Source organism: Micromys minutus (assembly GCF_963924665.1).
Source record: "Micromys minutus genome assembly, chromosome: 1".
Classification (NCBI taxonomy): domain Eukaryota; kingdom Metazoa; phylum Chordata; class Mammalia; order Rodentia; family Muridae; genus Micromys; species Micromys minutus.
In genome coordinates, this window is record NC_137969.1 from 123,551,603 (window position 1) to 123,573,362 (window position 21,760).

Here is a 21,760-nt window from a genome sequence, read left to right on the forward strand (position 1 = left end):
ATGTTGAGAGTTGGTTCCACTGTACAGAATCTTTAAAATTTACATTTTTGGCTTGGTTTCCTTTTTCTCTGCTGAGTAATAAGATTTTTAGTTTAATTGTCTTATAGTAGAAATACATTGTCTATTGACATTTTTATTTTGTACTCTTTTTCAAGATTTGCCTCGGCTAAATTAGACGTTCTTAGCTATCAGATAGACACCAAGTAATTGCTTGATTGAAAGATAATTTATATACTTAAGAGTTTGAGATTGACTTTTGAATAATTCAAATCACATGATAAAGTCAGGAACGGCTCATCAAGGAGCAGAGGCTTGCTAAGACATCCTTACATTTTTAAGAGCATTCAGATGGTTGAATTTTAGTAAAATTAGTTTTAATTTTACTAATGACAGCAGATGTGTGGCAAACAGCCAGAGTTTAAGCTTAAAACAAATGTCTAGAGACATCCATGGGTAGAATAGCTGATTATTTGTTAAATTATGGAGATTCTTCACCAGCAGTGTAGTGTGAGTTTATTAAGATGGTTGTGGTTTGTAAAATAAGTATTCATGCATGTGTTTGAGACATTACTAACCTCCTTGTTTGTGCTTCATAGCATTATATAAATAGTAACATCTAGACAGTTCAGAATGAGAATATTTACAAGTTTCCATCTGAGAGCAACTTATTTTATGTGCTTTGGTTAGATGATCATTGTCGGGAAAGTGGTGTTTCTGAAGCTCTTGCCAGCAGATTTCAGTTTAGACAGAATTGCTATGAGCCTGAGACCAGCTTGTGCAGTACCAGATCAGATGCTGTCTCAAACAGATAAAATAAAATAGAATGTGATCTAGCTTACATTTTATTTCATAGGCATTTAAGGGGGAGAAGACAGAAAACTAATAAGTAATTTATAGAGATAAAGGAGGGCTGAGGGAATTATTCAGACGATAAAATGTTTCCCATCAAGTGTGAGCACTGGTGTTCAGACCCCCATAACCCACATAAGACAGATGGAGCAGATCTATGTTCCCAGCATGCCTACAGCGAAATGAGAGGAGAGATGGGAGAATCTCAGAAGCTCACAGGCCAGCTTGTCTGGTATATGCAGCAGCAAACAAGAGATCAAGAGATCCTCAGAGAAAGACACACACACACACACACACACACACACACACACACACACACAGAGAGAGAGAGAGAGAGACAGACAGACAGACAGATAGACAGAGACAGAGAGACTAAGGGAGCATGTGTACACGGTGTTCAGAATTTGAGACAAACAAGATTCTTCAATTACAATGACTTGGAGCCAGTTGGGAATGTTGGCACATATTTTAATCTTAGCTCTTGGGAGACAGAGGCAGAATCTTTTTTTTTTTTTTTTTTTTTAAGATTTATTTATTACATATAGGTACACTGTAGCTGTCATCAGACACACCAGAAGAGAGCATCAGATCCCATTACAGATGGTTGTGAGCTACCACATGGTTGCTGGGAATTGAACTCAGGACCTCTGGAAGAGCAGTCAGTGCTCTCAGTCACTGAGCCTTCTCTCCAGCTCCAGAGGCAGGATCTTTGTGAGTTTAAGGGCAGCCTGGTTTACACAGTAAATTCCAGGACAGCCAGAACTACTTAGTGAGACTTTCTCAAAAATACAAAACCAAACCAGAAAAATTTACTACATTTGGACTACTGAGCAGGATAAGAAAAAAGAATCCATCTAGACATGTTGTCTAGGGAAACCAAGGTTGGAAAAACAGAACAAAAAACCAATTCAACCTAAAACCCAGTTGTTGCTCATTTAAAATAAACATTTTATATCAACAGTATGCAGAGACCAAGGGACTCCTTGAGATTTATAGCTTTGGAATCAGGAAAGGAAAGCTGAATTCTCCACTGGAATTTCATGCTGATATAAAGATGAAAATCAGCATGTTGCTACACATAAAGGTTGATATTACAAACCAGTCCATTCAGAGTTAAAGAGCACTGTAAACATAGATATTTCTCTAAGTAGCAAAATGAACTCAGGAAAATCAGGATATGATAGAAAAGAACATGGAAGACAAGAAATGGATAAATGATATTGGTAAAATTAAGGATTGGTAATAGAAATAGCAAACATTCTGTCAGTATTTACTATTTTTTTTTTTGTTCTAGAAAAAAGTAGAAATACCAACTTTGTAGATGGCTGCAAAATTTACAAAGAATCCCTATGTACACTAAATTAAAGAACAGAAATATAATTTTATAAATTCCAAACCAGCAGTAGGAAGTTGGGACTTGAGGAATGTTTGGAAAATTGATTGACTCTAACGGATGGCAGGAAATGTGAAAGAAAAAAATAAAAGCAAGGAAAAAAAGGGTAGAAAGGACAGTAATCTGGGAACAAAGAATAAGATGGTCCTTTCTCAGTCACATTTGCACCGTGATGTTTCATTCACACACGCCCATTTGCAAAGCGGTGGGAGCACAAGCTCTCTGTGTAGTTCTGTCCTCTCAGCTGCTCCAGACTTTGTTCTAACTGCAACAGCAATTTTGTCCTTCCTTGAAGTAAGGTCAACAATTCCGTGATTCTGCTCTCCCTCAGCTTCTGTCTGCTCCTACCCCACACTGTCCCATCCACTGTCCCATCCACTGTCCCATCCACTTCTCCATCCTGGTTTTTCCACAGAAAGTGCTTGTCAAGAAGACATAGCCATCGTGAGATTTGCACTCACTGCTTATAAAGGAAGGAATGTCACTGTTCTTTTGATGATGGGCATTTTGTTGGTTGCAGTTTGTAAAAGAGAACACAAGTGCTGCTGTGATTAGCATATGCCTCCCTTCAGTTGCCCTGTGCAAGCCTTTCTTGATCCATTGACCTGGAAGATTTACTGGGTCCTAGTTCTGATAGGCATTTGTGTTCCCACCAACAGCCATATTCTCTCTCTTTGTGCCTCTACCAAAATCAGGTGGTATGGCTTTTCATTTTCCCTAGTGTAATGCTTGTAAACTGTAATTCTTTGGTTTTATTTGGGTTTCGTTAATGAAATAATCATCTTTTCATACATCTAATGGTGATGCATGTTTGTTTATCTATGCAAGTTTGTTCTAATTCTCATTTTAATGAACTTTTCTTACTTACTGGAGGAAGTTTTAAAATAGTCTTAGTACAAATCATTTGTTGACTCCATTTGTTGGAAATAATTTCTCCCAATTTGAGACTTTTTCTTCCTTTAAAAAAAAGATGTTTTATTTTTGCGCGTGCTTGTGTGTATGCATGTGCAGGTGCCCATGGGGGCCAGAAGAAGGTATCAGATCCTCTGGTGCTTGAGCTACAGGCAGTTATAAACCACTTCATGCTTGCACTAGATTCTGCAGAGCAGCAAGTCCTCTTAATGACGGTACATGCTGGACCATCTCTCTGGAGAGACGGCGCTTTCCCCCTCCTTTTTTTTTGAATTGGATCATTTGTTGAATAGATTTTCTGATTTTTAATTTACTGAATTTTTTCCTTTAAGTTGTTTATATCCTGCTTACAATTTTTTTTTCCCCTTGGGCATATGGTGTGCTGCTATAATTTCATTATTCAAGAAACTGGCAGGAGCATTGAGAATTGAGTTCATTGTGGGCTGTATAGTGAGATCCTGCTTCATAAAAAGAAAGGAAATCTTTTTCATAACAGTAGTCTGTGGGGTTTATATTCAAATATGTTGGCATTTGAATTTGTGTTTGTAAGGTGTTTGTTTGTTTGTTTGCCTACATTAGGGAATAGGCACCTTTCCTTTTACCTTTTAGTTTTATTAGTGATTTTGGGGATGTGAATGGAGGTTCAGTTGTCTAAAACCACTTAAGAGACATCTTTTCCTCACTGACTGTTGTGTCTAAAACAGTGGAGTAACTCTTGGTGCCTTTGTTTTTCTGTTTTAAATGCACCTACACTTTGACCATTAGGTAAAATATATCTCTAAAGGTTTGTTTTACCCTTTAAATAGAACAAGTTTTTTTGTTAGTTTTCTGAAAGGCCTTGGTGTATATATGGATGCTGAGTTTTACTAAAAGCGTTGTCTTTAGTTTTTTAAATGAGTCCAAGCCTTTTCTCCTGTAGTGTATTAACGAGGGGTAAGTAGTTTTCATGAAGTTTGACACTTAGGTTTTATAGAATAAATTAAATAGTTTGGGATAATATAATTGTTGTTATACAATGTTTGGTATAATTAATAAGTTGTAGTTTTATTTGAAAACAACTTCTCAATATTAAGCTTGTTTTGATAAACTTTACAGCAGAAAATATAGGCACAGAACTCAAAGCTCCACTTAAGCAAGATCCTCTCCAAGTAAGAGGTAAATATATTTTATTTAATGTGTTAGTATGTGGGCATGTATAAATATACAAAATTTCTGTAGAGGTCTTTAACATTTTTCTAAGCATGTAGTTATAGCTTGATTTTTTTAAAAAGTAGATTGGGCATAAATTTTTATTCTACTTATGCTACTTTGTGCTGGAATTTATTTTGCATTTTGTAACAAGTATTTTAAAAACTTAAAGAACCAAAATTATCAATTTGGTTCATTATTTTTAGAAAAGTAATATTATTAAGGAATGAGAAGCTAATACCTTCAGCTATTGTGTGTTTAAGTTCAGGCGGAGTTGCCTTGTTTTGTCTTATTTTCTCCAAAGCAGACAATTCATGAAGTCAGTAGCTCTGTGGGATTCTGAGCACTGTGGTGTAGACAATATAAGGCGTAGTTTTGGCTCTCACATTTACTAGCTGTCTGATCTAAGGCAATTCGCTTATTTTAATCCCTTTGACATTTAGCTTACTTCCCCATGAAATGGTAAACAAAAATATAAAACTTACTCATCAGGATGGCTTTGAAGATTATGCCTATAAATGGTTAAGTAATAAAGAGCCGTCAGCACTGGACTGTATGTGTGACCTGCTCGTGATTGCAGACTATCAGAGGCTGGAGCAGGATCCCTAATTCCATAGTGAAGCCTCTAAAAAAAAGTCAGTATTGGATAGTCACCACCATCAATGATCTGGACTGGGATAGGTCAGCAGGAGTTACTCAGCTATTGTGAAGGATTTTTATTTTTTATTTTTAAAAAGAACTAATCCTTTTAAGGAGAGATAGAATTTCCTTTCAGTTCCAGGATAGCTCATACCCAGAGTTTTAGTTTTAGAGTACTGGGAGATTGAAGTTGGAGAATTGAAATTTGGGAAAAAGGAAGGTTATTATTTCAGCATCAATTAGAGATGAGCTGTGGAGATAAGCGGCAGGTTTCTGATCTGTCCTAGTTTTCTGTTCTGGGGGACATCTCCTTTTCCTCGATACCATCCTGTGCACCAGGAGAAAATAACTAGTGTCTGTGGGATTCAACAGTATTCATCTTCCAGCAGGGCTTCAGTGCACTTACATATTTTATGTTTCTGATTTAGTCAAAGCCGTCCTTAAGAAAAGGGAATATGGATCAAAGTACACTAAGAATAATTTCATCACCGGAGTGAGAGCAATAAACGAGTTCTGCCTGAAGTCCAGGTACAGCTCTCTTTCTGTAGTGCTCCGCACATTTCACAGCTCTTTCTCTTTATTCTCAAATTGGCATAGAGATAACTGTTTATCATCGTCACAATTTTTACAGGACAACATGTTAAATATGAAGTTACTGTCTAGTAGTTACTTTAATAGGGACTTGATGAACATACAAACCTTTTAGAATCTGAGAATAAGCAAAGTGGTTACAACTGTGACTAAGACATTTCTAACTGTAAAAGTGTAGTTGTGTGTGGGGAGTGGGGGAGCACAGGTGCTGGGGTGCATGTGTGGAGGTCAGAGGCCAACTTGTGGGAGCTGGTTCTCTCCTGCCATGTGGGTGTGGGGGATACAACTCAGGTCACTAGGTTTGTCACCAAGTGCCTTTCCCTGCTGAGCCATCTTACCAGCAATTATTTTAGTTCTTCAATAGAAGAATGACACTTGTGCATATTCTATTTTTTGCATATCTTAAAAGTGCCTGTGGTTATGCCCATAGTACAAGTAATAATAGGGGTGTTGTAACACCCATCCCAACTAGTGACCAGGCCTGACCCTACTAAGTTTCTGATGAGACCTGTGCACTGAGGGTTGTATGTAGGGGAGTGGAATCTGTGTCCTATGATGTTCTTCATCAGTGATAAGCTTTGTTTTACTGTCCAGACTATAGCTTTCTATTAAAAGTGCTGTCTTTAAACTGATGTTTAGAAAACGTAAAGATCCTTTATTTTAAGATGGGACTCAGTATAGTTGTTTACTCTCCTTAACCTATAAGCTTATGAGCATTTTCTGAATAACTTCAACACTTTTATATCTCCAGTGATTTAGAACAACTTCGAAAAATCAGGCGAAGAAGTCCCCACGATGACACTGAGTCCTTTACTGTGTTCTTGAGGTCAGATGTGGAAGCAAAGTAAGTGCATAACTCCTTCACAGCAGAGGGCCTGCTGGATCTGAGGTTAAACAGCATCGTGGGCAGATCCTTTCCGTTAGTTTTGTTATCTGCAGTTTGTTGTCATCTATACTGGCTGAGTAAACAAGTCCTACTTATCAGAACATCTGCAAATAAGTTTTTGTGAATTGCTTAGATTTGACTCAGATGCTTTAAGTGCCTCTTTCATATGCTTTTTTATATACTTATAGTTCATTTATACAAGTGTAATTATAATAAAGTAATTTAAAGAGTCCTTGGTGTTGACCATGTGTGTATATTTATACATAGAGCTCTGGAAGTTTGGGGAAGCCCTGAAGCTCTTGCCAGAGAGAAAAAATTGCGTAAAGAAGCAGAAATAGAATACAGAGAACGTAAGTATTTCTAATTATGTCTGGGTTTGTTGGAAAATAACATAGCAGTAAGCACAGTAGTCTCTGGTACTAGCACTTCCTGGTTTACTCTATGCTTGCAGCAAGTGCTAGTTCTTCCCATGGAATGAGTTTAAGAGCAGAATCAATTTGTTTTTCTTCTTGGTAACTTCCTAGGATGGTAACAGGAAGTAAAAGAAGACACTGTGGGTTCTGTGGGACAACACTAATAACGTTGTGAATCTGATTTAAAGATTACCATTATGATAGTAGTAGTTACTGCTTTGTTATAGAAAATATTGACTCGGGCTGGAGAGACGGCTAAGAGATTAAGAGCACTGACTGCTCTTCCAGAGGTGCTGAGTTCAGTTCTCACAACCATCTGTAATGAAATCCGATGCCCTCTTCTGGTGTGTCTGAAGACAGCTACAGTGTATTAATATACATACAATAAATAAATCTTTTTAAAAAAAGAGAAAAGAATTGATTCAGCCACCACATTCATTTACTCATTGATTCATTCATTCAGCAAATATTTTTCAAAGTCCTAACATGAAAAAGAAACTGTCCTTCAAACTACAGACATAAGTTAAGACTCTGGGAGGGGTTTAGAGTTTAGATTTAGGGCAATATAAAATTTTATATTATTTAAATTATATATTTATTGATGCAAAAATATTGTACATATTTATGACTCAAAAAGACTATAGTTTGATTTCCCAGTATTCCCAAACAAAGAACAGTAATATAAAGAGTGATACATTTTCTTTCTTTTCTGTAATATTTTTCTTTCCTAAAGTAATTGTTATTAATAGTTTGGCTATATCCTTTCAGAATATTTCTCATATATTTTAAAATTTATATACACACTTTAAAAAAGATTCCTTTCATTTATTTGTCCGTGTACATGTCTTTGTGAGTGTATGCGTACATATGCAGGTGCCCTCCGAGTCCTGAAGAGGGCATCCAACCCCATGGAGTTGAAATTATAGGCATTGTGAGCTAGCTAATCAACATGGATGATAGTGCTGGGATCCAAACTTTGCTTCTCACAGTAGATCAGCAAGCTTTCTTAACTGCCGTGCCATCTCTCCAGCACCTTGTATGTACATATTCTAACATAATAGAAATGGGAGGGTACCATGCATATGCATACCCTTGTACATCTTGTTTTTCATAGCTGTCACCCTAATATCTGTAGAAAGAAACCTCCTGAATACATTATTTCAGAGGAGGGAGATGGTCATGGTCTCATATAACACGGGCTAGCTTCAAATATTCTGTGTAGGCAAGGATGTCTTATCCAAGAACCTATCCAATGACCTAGCCAAGAACTCCCAATCCACCTGTTTCTACCCCTGAATGCTAGGATTGCAGGTGTGTGCTGCACCTGAAATGGTTCTGAGAAGTGAACATTGTAAATGATAAGCATTTTATCTACTGAGCTACACCCTCAACCATTTAATGCAATCATAGAGTAGTTGTATTAATCTAATTAATTACCGATTGGTAAGAATGTATATGACCTAAACTTACCTTCTGATTCCTGTAGGGCTGTTTAGAAACCAAAGAATACTAAGAGAATATGGTGATTTCTTGGGAAACACAAAGGTAAGGATATCTTTTTAATAGTTTGTATCAAACTATTAAACTTGGTATTTGACAAACTTGGCACACTGTGAATTGTCTATGATCATAATTCAAGAAATTCTAGGAAGTCTTTGACTATAATCTAAGATTTTTCTTGACTTCATTATAATTATTAATTTTTATTTAATTTTCTTGAAATTAAAATTGTGGCATGAGTTCCCTAAGATTCTTAAGCATATATAGATAAAGGAGAATATTTGCTTAGGTTTTAGCAGGGTTTTCTGTTTCTTTTCTGTATCTTACATCTCTCATACATGCACACACACACACCTACGGATGTATATAGAAGTACTTAATAGCCTCTGTCTTCATTTCTACTCCTAATTCTGATTCAGCATTGAGACTGCTGGTCTCTGCTTTTGCTCAGGAAGGCACCCCTTGCAAAGGAAAATTATACAGCCAGCTTGATTGTTCCTTATGATATGCCTGTTCACAGTCAGTGGACTCTGTGTGACTTCATTAGTACCTTCCTCACTTAATGAGCTTAGTGTATGCCTTTCCCCATTCCCAAACTCCTTTTGCCTCTCAGTACTGATCTTATTTCACACGTCTTTTATAAAAAAGAACAAGTGTGTAAGTGGTTCTTGACGTAAAGTGGCTCACTTTGTCATTTATCAACTTGATAGTGTGGAATCATAAGCATATGGGTATTCTGTTTCTAATTTCTGTGTAGTAGTAAGTAACTTGTAATCAATATTTCACTAAAATAGGCTTTGTGTAGATGATTGTGCTAGATGATTTTACTTAGTGCTAGATGGATCTAAGGGTCTGAATACATTTGAGCCAGACTAGGTAAGCTCCGGTAGGTTAGACGGGTTAGGTGCACTTTCAGTCTATAGTATTTTATATTTGCAATTGTTCAGAGACCTAGTCCTGTGAGTCAAAGACCATTTGCAATCTGATGGAAGATGTTTTCATCATCAGATATGCAGACTTTTTATCTACACATGCTCTTAAATACTATTCTTTTACAGAAAGTTTTATTTCATTTTCTCTTGCCTCTTAAATTCAGTCTAGTTGGGTTTTCATCCTACTGAAATCTGAAATGGCTCTTACCAAAAACATAAATAAACCACACCCAAGATTTCAAACTTGGTCATTTCTGTCAAGAAGTTAATGGAGGGTATGTTGATGGTTCCAGCATTAGGAAGCAGAATCAGGAAGATGGATCTCTTCGTGCTCAAGGTTAGCCTGGTCTGCATAGTGACTTATAGGCTAGCCAGGGCACTTTCGCTCCCCCCAAGAAAAGAAAAGAAGTTAATGCCCTGGCTGGGTATCATGGCTAATGTTTGGCATACCAGCACTTGGAAGGCTAAAGCACAAAGACTGCCACCACACCTTTGAGCTTGCAGGTGCTACAGAGTGCAACTTTCTCAAACCAAACCAAAGGCGGCCTATGCAAAAGGTCTTTAGTCTGGGTTGCATTTGAGACCTGAGTCCTTTTACACAGTTGAGAACTGGGCACAGCTGGCCGCTGTAGTTGGATCTTAACTGGAGCTGCCCCTCTCTCTGTCCATGTTGACTCTAGTTTCTTCCTGAGCCCTTTCTGAGTGCAGCACTCAAGAGCTGTCTGGAAGTCACAGTCTTTCCATCATGTCTTGGGAGCTAGAATTTCTGCTGTGCTGCAAGCTAAACTGTCTCTTCATTCCAGTGTAGAATAACTTGGCCAGTGACAGCTGCCTCTTAGGTCTGTTCATGCGTACAGTCCTGCTGGCTGGAAGTACATGCCATCTTTACGTTTCTTACTTTGGATGCACTCTTCCTGATGCACTCTTTTTGTCTCACGGGAACTCTAACAGTAAGAAATAAAGTCACAGTGTCCTTGGTTTACCAGAAGCGTTCTCTCGGCAGGGCTGTAGCCACCATGTCACAATGTAATTTGCAGTGTCCTTTAATCCATTTCCCCTTTAGTTTGTCCTGCTTTCTAAGGCCCAGCCATGGAATCCTGGCTTTGAGACCTTTAGAGCTTTGACAGTACATTTCTGTCCACTGAGTACGTTTAGCGTCACAGTCAACAGTATTCTTTAAAATGAAACAGTGGTGCTTTGAGTAGTCTGTGATTTTTCCCTGTGAGTCCTCTCTGGCATCTCTTGTAATGCTTGAAAACTTAATACTTGTTTATTTATGTATTTAGTGTGCATGTGTGTGCATGTGCCATGGTGCTCCTGTGGAGGACATAGGACAGGGAGACTTTTCTTTCCTTCTACTAACTGGGAACTCAGGTCATCAGGCTTGGTGGCAGTTCTTATAACAATATAAAGCAAACTTAATTGGGAAAATTTGAGAATAAATAAGCATTTGAGGTTTTAGGAAAGTACCCAAATGTGTTTTCAGTTATCTATATACTTTATGATTTATTTTATTTTATTGTGCATATGGTGTGTGTCAGTGGGAGAGCTGGTGACCCAGGTGTCCTCAGAGAACAGAAGAGGATGTCAGATCACCTGGACCTGGAGTTATATAGGCTGTTATGATCTACCCAAGATGGGTGCTAGGAACCAAACGAGGGTTCTCAGCAAGGACAGCGCATGGATAGTTCATGCTCTTTAACAGCTGAGGCACATCTCAAGGCCCAGACTACACCCCCTTGTTTAGAGGTTTAGAGAGAAGGTAGATATTGTGCTGTGTCGGAGCCACTGCCTCCTCTTCTCTGAGAGACTTCAGGTCTTTGTTCTTTCTTCTCTTACAGCCACGCTCCAGAGCGGTCTCAGTGTTCCTTAAGGGACCAGGAAAGGTGGTGATGGTTGCTATTTGCATGTGAGTTTTATAAAACAAAGCTTTTAAAGTAGAATGTATACCTTTTAATATGTCTGTTCTTGAATTTACAAATGGATTACTTAGTGGCCCACTGCACATGGCTGACTGTAGCTATTGAGTATTATTTTAGAAGGAAGTTGAGCCTGTGTCTTGGCCCAGGGAAGAGCACAGGTCCATATGGACATTTGTATTGGGTCTTGTGTCTTTTTGAAGTGGATATAAGTTTCTCCCTGAAAATACTAATTGGAGTTTATCAGACTTTTTTTTTTTTTTTAAGTTACATTGTTCATTGTGACTCGGGTCATAGGTACTATGAAGAATATTTGTGCTTGAGTTTTTCTCCCACTTAATTTGGGAAAAACAATTTTTATAGCTAACTTTTTTCCCCTCTGGCTTCTTAATTCCTATTTTGTTACCTTTTTTGAGTTTATTATTAATTTTAAACTGTATAAAAGCATTGATTTTTAGTTCAGTAGGTTTTTGAAATTTATTTATTATATAAGTACACTGTAGCCGTTTTCATACACACAGGAAGAGGGCATCAGAGCCCATGGTTGTGAGCCACCTTGTGGTTGCTGGGAATTGAACTCAGGACCTTTGAGAGAGCAGTCAGTGCTCTTAACCACTGAGCCATTTCTCCAGCCCAATTCAGTAGTTTTTCATTTCTTAAAAATGCATGTTTTTATGATAAAATTTTATGAAATTATGGTGGTCTTCGAAGTGTATGATACATGATCCTTGTGGGATTAGAGAGCATTGGACCAGAGGAACGCTTTTCCAGTAAGTGCTAAGGATGATGGTATCTAACTAGAATCCTCAGAACTGGTGTCAACAATGGTGTCCAGGTTTCTGCTTGGACAGTGAGTAAATGTTAACTTTGACAGGAGCATCAGAAACGGGTACGACAGGAAGAGAGAAAAAGATGTTTGAGTTTTAGTGTGAGGTGTCTCAAAGGGTTTCCTTGAGTAGATGGTCAACAGGATTGGTTCTTTTTACTAGGAAAATAGGAATAGTAATTATAGGCTTCCTTGTGAGGAAAGTTTGTAATATATAAACTAGTTAGCATGGTACCTAGTGCATAATATGTACTTGATAAGCATTATGTATATTGGCTTCAAGCTCAAGGGAGAGATTTAGGGTAGAGATTGAGAGCTGTGAATTATTAGTCTACAAATGATCATTAAAACCATAGCAGTAGTTAGAGTACCTGATAGGTAATATATATAGTATTAGGAAATGAAAGTCTGCAACATGTAGCATTGCCTCTTACTTACATGCTTAATGTATTGTAATTCCTTCTTTTCATATTTATACCTGAACTGTACGAAGTTCTTTTTTATTTGCTTTTTATAAAATCAGTTAATTTTTAATAGAAAATTTTAATTCAAACATGCTAAATTGCTTTCTTTCTTCCTAGTAATGGCTTAAACTGCTTCTTTAAATTTCTTGCCTGGATTTATACGGGTTCAGCAAGTATGTTCTCAGAAGCTATACACTCATTGTCTGATACTTGTAACCAGGTAAGAAGAAAATACTTCATTCATTTTAAGTTAATCCTTACAGGCTTTAGTCAGAAAGTTATCTGTTAAAAAATATTCTGCAGTTGGCTTTGGAGAAAATGCAGATTTTTAATTTGAGCATTTAAGAACTTCGAATATTTAAGGCTTTGTATATGTGGGTTCTGCATCTCTGCTTTCATATCCTCACAATCAGCTGTGGATTAGAAATACAAGAAAGAGATGGGTGTGTTGCACACACCCAGCATTTACGGGGGAGAGGCAGGTAGATCCCTGTGAGTTTGAACCCAGACTGGTTTATATTTAGTGAGTTCCAGGATAGCCGGGGCTACACAGAAAGACCCTGTCTCAAAACACATACACACAGAAAGAAAGGGGAACGCTGTCTATACTGTACAGACTTTGCCCTTACCTTTTTGTTTTCTCTTGTTTTGAAGGTTTGTTTATTTTATGTGTGTGGTTGTTATGTCTGCATGTATGTCTGTGCACCGAATGGATGTCCAATGCCACAGAAGGCATGAGCTCCCCTCAGACTGGAGTTACAGAGCCTCCATGCAGGTGCTGAGACTCAAACCCAGGTCCTCTGGAAGGGTAGCTAGTGCTCTTAATGGCTGAATCATCTCTCCAGCCCCATCCCTACCCCTGTTCCTCTAACAAGAGGGTATAACAACAATGTATATGTTAATATTGTGTGAGACGAGAAATATTATAGACATGATTTTAAAACGTGAGAGATATTTGCAGTTATTTGAAAATACTATCTATTTTATATAAGGAACTAAAGCATTGAAAGTTTAAGTTTTACTGGGCTTGGTGCCTACACCTTTAAGTGCAGCACTTGGGAGGCAAAGGCAGAGGCAGAGTCAGGTGGATATCTGTGAGTTTGAGCACAGATCTGGTTTACAAAGTGTGTTCCTAGACAGCTGGAGCTACACAGTAAGCTCTTCAGGCTTGCCTACAGAGGCATCTTATGAAGGCTTTTTCTCCACTGAGCTTCCCTCCTCTCAGGTGTGTCAAGTTGACATAAAGCTAGCTAGTACAAATATGTATGGGTTTTAAAGACTGTGATGATAGCTTTTAACTGGAGGAATAACCATGAAAAGTTGAGTAAAAAGGTCAAGTTTCAGAACAGTGTGTCTAGAACTTCTGAAGGACTCACAGAGACTGACATTAGTCTTTTGATGCATCAGCAATAAAAACCTAGACAAAAATACAGCTGCTTTCAAGCACTGAATAATAGAAGCACAAGTCCATCCCTCTGAGATGAGATTTGATTTCTCTCTGGCTTTTGCTTAGAAATACCCGTGGAGTAGTGGCCAGAATGAGAAGCCAAAGTGTAAGGAATCTGAAGTGGTTGGAAGGCACTTCAACAAGAAGGCAGAGCTCGTCAGAGAGAAAAGCTATGTAGTAAAAAGACAAAAGTATGCACTCTGCATGAGGATCTTCTTGAGACTTTTCTGAATGTTAAATTACCCATGTACAGGCTGTGGTCAGAAATGCCACACAGGCAACAAGCTGAGTAATCCCTGGTGCTTACACAGGGAACCAGACATACCCTGACCAAGTCTCAAGTCTCACACCTTAGCAGTAGGACTAACTTAAATTATCTCTAGTGTAAAGGCTGTTCTAGAACCCTTCTTAACAGACTTCCCAGAAATATAAATGATCAACTTAATAATTTGTTTGCCAGAACAAAGCTCGATACACTTTAGAGAAGATAATAGACCTCCCACCTCTAACACGTAGTGTAACATTTAGAGTTCAGCTGATTTTCTCAGTTAGGAGCAGAATACTACAAGACAGTGTAAGGAGCAAGAAAATTGGGCTCATCTAGAAGGAAAATATTTAATAAAATAGACTAGATTACCAGATGATAGAAAAGAACGTAATGGGGCTTTTAGAACTAAAAATCTGTCTGACACAAAATGTCACTTGATAACATTGACAGAAGACTAAGTCCTAGAAAGAGTCAGTCTTTAATTATAACAGTAGAAAGCACCTGTACTGGAACCAGAGCTAAGACTGAAGATGATAAAGGATCCTCATTACCTCACACCAGTCAGATTGGCCAAGATCCAAAACTCAGATGACAGCAGATGCTGTCGAGGTTGTGGAGAAAGAGGAACACTTCTCCACTATTGATGGGGTTGTAAACTGATACAACCACTCTGGAAATCAGTCTGGCAATTCCTCAGAAAAGTGGACATAGTACTACCTGAAGATCCAGCTATTCCAGTTCTGGGCATATACCCCAGAGATGCTCCAATACACAACAAAGATACATGCACCACAATGTTCATAGCAGCTCTATTTATAATAGCCAGAAGCTGGAAAGAACCCAGATGTCCTTCAGTAGATGAATGGATACAAAAATTGTGTTACATTTACACAATGGAGTACTACTCAGCCATCAGATACAGTGGCCTAACAAAATTCTCAAGAAAATGGATGCATCTAGAGAATATCATCCTGAGTGAGATAACCCAGTCACAAAAGAACAGACATAATATGCAGTCACTGATAATTAGATACTAATCCCAGAAAGCTCTGAACACCCCAGAAACAACTTACAGACTGTGTGAAGTTCAAGAAAAAAAAAAAACCATTATGCTCAATCCTTACACACCAAGAAAACTTTGACTAATTCCGGGTTACATCCTGTTTTACATGTACTTTTTGCTCATTGTAACTAGTAAGACCTTATTGCATACTATCAAACCTTTGAAAAAAAAAGCCAAGTACTGACAAAAATGTATTCACATACATTTATGCAAAAATGCTTAAAATTTGTTCTTTTATCTTTGTTTTTTAAAATAAAGTTTTTTAAAAAAAGAAAAGAAAAGAAAGAAAGAAAAGGATCCTTATTTACCTATGGAGACAGTACCAAGACAGCTCAGCCAGCTTTTAAGAAAATAATACCAATAGTCACGGATAGTGCACAAACTTTGAGAGATAACAGAACACACTGGCTCTTTCACTCTGTGGAGATAGTGTAAGTATGATACTAACGCTTACAAGTCACCACGTGAGAAGACAGTCTTCAGGGACATACAGAGAAATTCTTCAAAATAATCAAATAACATCAAGCAATAATATATAAAAATTACAGTGTAGTCAAGTAAATATTGTTCCAGGAATGTAAAGTTGGTTTAATAGTCAAAACGAGTAGATACAGATCAGTGCATTTCCACTGCCAGGAAATACAGAATGACATTAAAATTTTCCATATGTGTAATAGTAATAATAGTATTACAAACATTAATAAAGCTGGCAAAAGGTACACAAAACTTTTACACTGAAACTGTAAACTGTTACTGAGAGTTTTAGAAAGATCTGAAGGGCAGGGACACTGAGCAGTGTGAATGCTTGCTTAGATTCTGCAAGGCCGGAGGTTTTGACTCGAGGACCACTAAGGAGAGGGAAGAAGAATGAGAAAGAATTGGATGTGGATAAGAGAGTGGATAGACTGAATGCTTCCTAGTCATAATGTGGTAGATTTGTGCTTTGTTTTGTTTTTGAGAGAGCCTTGAAATGTAGTAGGTCAGAGTGGCCTGCATTAAAGATCCTCACTGAGTGGTTCATCTAGGAGCTTTCCCCTTGTCAATACAGAAAACTGAACTGTGGACTTGTTGTTTAAAACTGCTGTAGAAACCATTTGTGTGATCGATCGTTTGTGTTGCATTTCCTTACTGGTGAAATTTTAGATTCCAGTGGTTATTGCCGTGGTCTATTTTGGTATGGTTTCATTGTCTTGAGATGAGTCTCTTTATGCAGCCCACAATCCACTCAAACATGATTCTCCTGCCCCACACCTCTAAAAGTGCTAGGAGTTAAAGTGTGTGCCTCCATACCAGCTATCCTTCAAGGTTTTTATCCTTATAAACAATGTAGTTGTCAGTCTCCTTGGGTTTATCTTTATTTTTCTAAGTCCTGAAACTAGGATTTCTTGGCCATTTATGTGCATTTATGATTTCTTTGTTGCTGTTTCAAAGTGGCTTACTCATTGTATTATCCGTCTTGGTTCTGAGTACTTACTGTTCGCTTGTCTCCATAGGGTTTGCTAGCACTGGGCATCAGGAAGTCTGTTCAAACACCAGATCCTTCTCACCCGTAAGTCACTGAAATAAAACCAAGGCATTTCAGAGATTTGAAATTTATATGACACCAAGTTGTTCAAGATTCAGTTATTTCCTTTGTTGCATGTAAAGTGCAAGTGTCAAAGAAAATTCAAAGCATAATCTGCAAATGGAATTGAAATTATTTTTATGTTTTATAATGCAGCCTAGAGATCTTCTCTGTGTTTGGTAATAATAAAACACTTATCTTAGGGTTCTGTTTTATTTTGTTTCAAGGAATATACATTTCATCCCAAACTTAGTTGGATACATAATCTAAAATTTTAATATTATCCTTTTTAAAATGCATATTTCATACTTATCCTTTCGTTAATGCTTTTATTGTTTTTGAGAAATGTTTTGATAACATTTTACAGTTAGATATTTGTAAAGTAAGGTTTTTCTGTTTTTGGTTCTTTTGTTTTTAAATATATTGCTTTGAGCATGTCAGTGTCCTGATATTTATTTTTGTTGCATCTATTAATGGCCACCCCCGCGTTTGAGCTCCATATCCGTTGTTATTTTAACTAGCGTCACTAAGACAGCTTGATCAAGTTAAGGTAAAAGATGACCTTTATGTCTGTGAGGATGTCCATTTAGTGCTTTGTAAATACCTTTCTTATTTGACACCAGCTCACTACTGTTTTCATAACGACAGCAGCACATCTGTAATGTCTTAGAATTATAAATTATCTAGTATAGAGAGCAAATGTTAACTAATTACATATCTACTATGTTTTACTATCTCTTGAAAAAAAAATTATTACTGATTTTTCATACCAAAAATTTAAATAAGAGGATAAAAATTTTAAATTTTATGTTCCTAGTACAGTGACTAAATTTGGATAATAAAAAAGGAAGTTTAGACATGGCAGCCATGTGGTTCACTGTAGCAGGCAGTGCAGACCATCATACTACAAGTTTCCAGTAAGAGCCTACAGTGCCAGCCAGGCATGGGCACACACCTTTAATCCCAGCACCCGGGAGGCAGAGACAAGCAGAGCTTTGTGTGTTTGAGGCCAGCCTTGTCAACAGAGTGAGTTCCAGGACAGCCAGGGCTACACAGAGAAACCTGGTTTCAGTACCCGCCCCCAAACAACAGCAACAGTAACCCTGGAAACCAGAATCTACAGTGCCTTGAAGCAAAAGCTGGACAACTTAATTTACTCATTAATTCAATTTGGTATATAGTTGATGTTACTCTGGGGAAAATGTTAAAAACATTTTTTTTTTCTAAATCAAATTTGTAAAACATTGTTGCATCAATAAACTGGGATTCTCTTTAGGTAGACTAGATCTTTGCACAAAGGGAATTACAGAAATAATTTCAAAATAAGAATCACTGTTTGATATGTATCTACCAGAGAGTGCAGTCATGTTTGAGTTTAAAAGTACATTTCTCAAGAAATAAATAGTATATTTCTTCTCATAATATGGCATGGTTTTCAAGTGTCCTGGGAGTGCTGTATTGGTACTTAAAATAACATAAAGTAATGATTCATTTTGATCAAAGATAATTAGAAAAATAATTGATGTTTTCAATATCATCCATGAAAACATGCAGAAAACTGAATTTATTGGTTCAGGTGTGTACTGAACTATTACAGAGCTAGCAGTAAGTTTCATGTTAAACAGTTCAGGATTAAGCAGTGAAATTATGAGTAATATTTTCAAAGATCTTGTATTTTTCCCATTTTGTACATTATTTTTAATTAAAATTTGAACTTCACACTTATTTGATATATTTAATATCTAAAACTATACAATTTAATAGTCTAAGAATGTCTTTGTTTTCATTGATTTACTAAAAATTTTGAAAATTAGTGTTCATTTTGCAAATTATATGATTTTTTTTATCTTTCAGGTACGGCTTTTCAAATATGCGCTATATTTCTTCATTGATTAGTGGTGTTGGTATTTTCATGATGGGCGCAGGACTCTCTTGGTATCATGGAATCATGGGATTGCTTCATCCTCAACCAATGGAATCCCTTCTATGGGTGATCCTCCTTTCCCCTACTCTCACTTTGGAGGACTGTGACTTAGTGGAGACCTTTGCCATATTGTATTAGAAAACAGAAATAATTTGCCCCTTGGCTGTGTCACACAAGTTAGTTGTGGTTTTGTTTTACCCATGAGTATTTATGATCTCCAAATCCACATAATTGGGTGGTTTTAGATAAGTTTTACTTATTTCATGTGTATGGGTGTCTTGCCTACATGTATGCCTGCACCACATGTATGCCGGATCCTGGCTCTTCAGCAGGCTCTGAGCTGCCTTTGTGGGTGCTGGGAATCAAACCCAGGGCCTCTGGTAGAGCAGCCTGGGCTCCTAACTGCTGAGCCCTTTCTCTAGCCCTTAGTTTGGTGATGTTAAGCAGGAGGTTCTTCATAGGTTTTATTATTAAGTACATCCTCTTTAGTTAAAATCTCGGGTAGTTTTACAGACTTTTCTAGAGATGCTTTCAAAAAACAAAAAGAACTCCATGCACTTCTAGTGGTAAGAGTGGCCCTCTGAGGTCTCCATCAGGAAGGTCCACACTGAGGGTTGATAAAAGGAAGATGGAAGATGGCCACTTTGAGTTTTGTCATACCAGGGCTTTTCTGCTCTAGGCTGTGCCCAACACTGCAGAGAAAAGCAGACACTAGCGGTAGTCTCTCTCCTCTGGCCTTTGCAGATCCTTAAACTACCCATCTTTCATGGACATGCCCTAAAGAGTAGGCTGCTTTGTTCTGACTCCTTGGATCTACACAGACTGGTCATATGCTGTCTCCTCAGCTTCTGTGTCACAGGGGATAATTTCAGGCATGTGGCAAAAATGCCTCTTAGACATTACAAAAGACTCCAGCTCAGGTCCCTATGCTAAGACCTATATATGAGGCATTTCACTTTCTCTGGGGCACTGTGGTTTTTTTCTCTTCAGCCATCCTCAGTGAGGTCTGATGGGTAGAGAAAGACTCCTACCTCCTTCTGAAAGCCCCAGCAGATTAAATACTTTATTCTGCTGTTAGAACATTCTAGAATAAGAGTGAACTTAGAACTTTTTTCCTGTTTTGGGTTATAGAATAGTATATAATCAGTCTCATTTTAATATTCTATTACATAGTTATGTAGTAACAAGTCAGTTAAACTTGTCTTACTTTTGTTTTTTGTTGTTGTTGTTTGGTTATTAAGACAGTGTTTCCTTTGACACTCATACTGGCCTTGAACCTTTAAATTCCAGCCTCCTGCTCTCCTGTGCTGGGATTACAGGCAAATGGCACCATGTCTGGCCTGGTTTCCTACTTTGTTTTAAGCATAGTACATTTAGTGTAACTAAGTGGACAAATCTTGTCTCACTCGTAGGCGCAGTGCCGCGCTGTCTGAGAGTGTCTAATGTGAGGAGCAGCAGCTGACAGGCCAGGGCAAGTTTTGAAATTAGAGAGTAAATAGGTACATTTTTTAATTGTGTTGCAGTTTTACCTTATCTTGTCTTTGAGTGAGTAGGATCCCATTGGAACGAAGCAGTTGTTAGTTACTGGAGTCAGAGAACTATAAACTTGCTTCATAGGTATTGCTTCAGGATCCTTGACTTGGGGTACATTTTTTTAATAGAAAAAAATTTTTAATTCTTGTTTAATTTAAAAAGTTTTTCTTGGAGTGGAGAGGTTTTGAGACAAGGTTTCTCTGTGTAGCCCTAGTTGTCTTGGAACCTACTCTGTAGACCTGACTGGCCTTGATCTGCCTGCCTCGGCCTCCCCAGTGCTGGGGTTAAAGGTGTGAGTGACTACCTGGCTCTGTCCACACTCTGCTGTCTTCCTGTTTCCCAGAGGGACATTAGTGCCTAGCTTGAACTGGAGCTTTTATTTTAGTTGTTCCAGAGATGAGAGGTTGTACGTAGGAGCAGTGAGCACCTGCTTCATGTTTGTTCTAATGCTTGTCTTCCAGGCATACTGCATCTTAGCAGGATCTTTGGTGTCTGAAGGAGGTATGTGCTCTCACAGGTATTTATTTTCAGTCTAGTGATACATGTTCAACAATAATTTGTTACTGATTGCCACCTTGTGTTAATTTGTACTATGGAGTTAGGAACCTATGCTCGGTCTACTTTTCTAGTAGAAAGTCTGGTAATGTTCTGTGGGTGTTGCTGTAATGACTGAGGGCAAGGGGAATGCACCGTGTATGTATTGCCCAGACTATTGGAAATGTAAAAGTATAATGGCTACACTGAGAAACCCTGTCTTAAAAAGACCAAAAAAAAGAAGAAAAAAAAGAAAGAAAAAGAAAAAAAGAAAAGAAAAGGAAAAGAAAGAAAGAAAAGGAAAAAAAAAAAACACCTGAAATACAGCTTCAACAATCTTGTGACATATTTGCTAGTATCTACTGTACTTGGTATTCCCTTCATCTATCTTTTAAAAAGATCGATTTGCTCATGTATTGTACATCTGCTTATGCAGTACATGTGAGTGTATGTGCATGGTTTTCAGTGGGCACCTGCACCCGTGAGCATGCAGAAGCCAGAAGAGGGCTCCAGATCCCTCAGAGCTGGACTTACAGGTGTTTGCTAGGGCTGAGATCTGAACTCCAGCCTTCAGGATCCTCATCCACCTTAAAAATTAATATAATTTCTTATTGGCAAGTTGTAATTACACATATTTATGTGATTTTCCTTAATTGATTCCTCCAAGGGTTGGGAGGACCAAGTGACTGCTCAGTGTGGGTGCCTGTTCAACAGTGGCCTCTCAGTTGGCAAAGGCTATTGTAGTAATTATGGGCAGCCATTATACTTTTGAAATGGGAGATGTATTTTGTTATAATGATTAATTCGAGTCATAATGGTGACAGTAACACCGAGCCTTTCTCGTCGCAGACTCTAATGCTAGTGTGGTATGCTTATTTATTTATCTTTTGAAATGCCATCTTTAAAAACTGGAGA

At 37.8% G+C, this 21,760-nt stretch overlaps 1 protein-coding gene across 2 annotated transcripts in view; it reads left to right on the forward strand.

Annotated features, from left to right (window-relative positions):
- Positions 1-21,760, forward strand: part of SLC30A9 (solute carrier family 30 member 9) — a 44,670-nt gene that overhangs the window by 11,130 nt on the left and 11,780 nt on the right. Inside the window, exons 3-12 of one of the 2 annotated variants that reach the window (XM_080936106.1) lie at positions 4,250-4,309; positions 5,410-5,509; positions 6,324-6,416; positions 6,726-6,808; positions 8,358-8,416; positions 11,145-11,212; positions 12,630-12,732; positions 16,784-16,839; positions 18,709-18,844; positions 20,773-20,812. In XM_080936106.1, coding sequence (XP_080792232.1) covers positions 4,250-4,309; positions 5,410-5,509; positions 6,324-6,416; positions 6,726-6,808; positions 8,358-8,416; positions 11,145-11,212; positions 12,630-12,732; positions 16,784-16,839; positions 18,709-18,844; positions 20,773-20,812 — 798 coding nt within the window. The remainder of the gene's footprint in view (positions 1-4,249; positions 4,310-5,409; positions 5,510-6,323; positions 6,417-6,725; positions 6,809-8,357; positions 8,417-11,144; positions 11,213-12,629; positions 12,733-16,783; positions 16,840-18,708; positions 18,845-20,772; positions 20,813-21,760) is intronic. The other variant, XM_080936107.1, reaches the window with a different exon arrangement.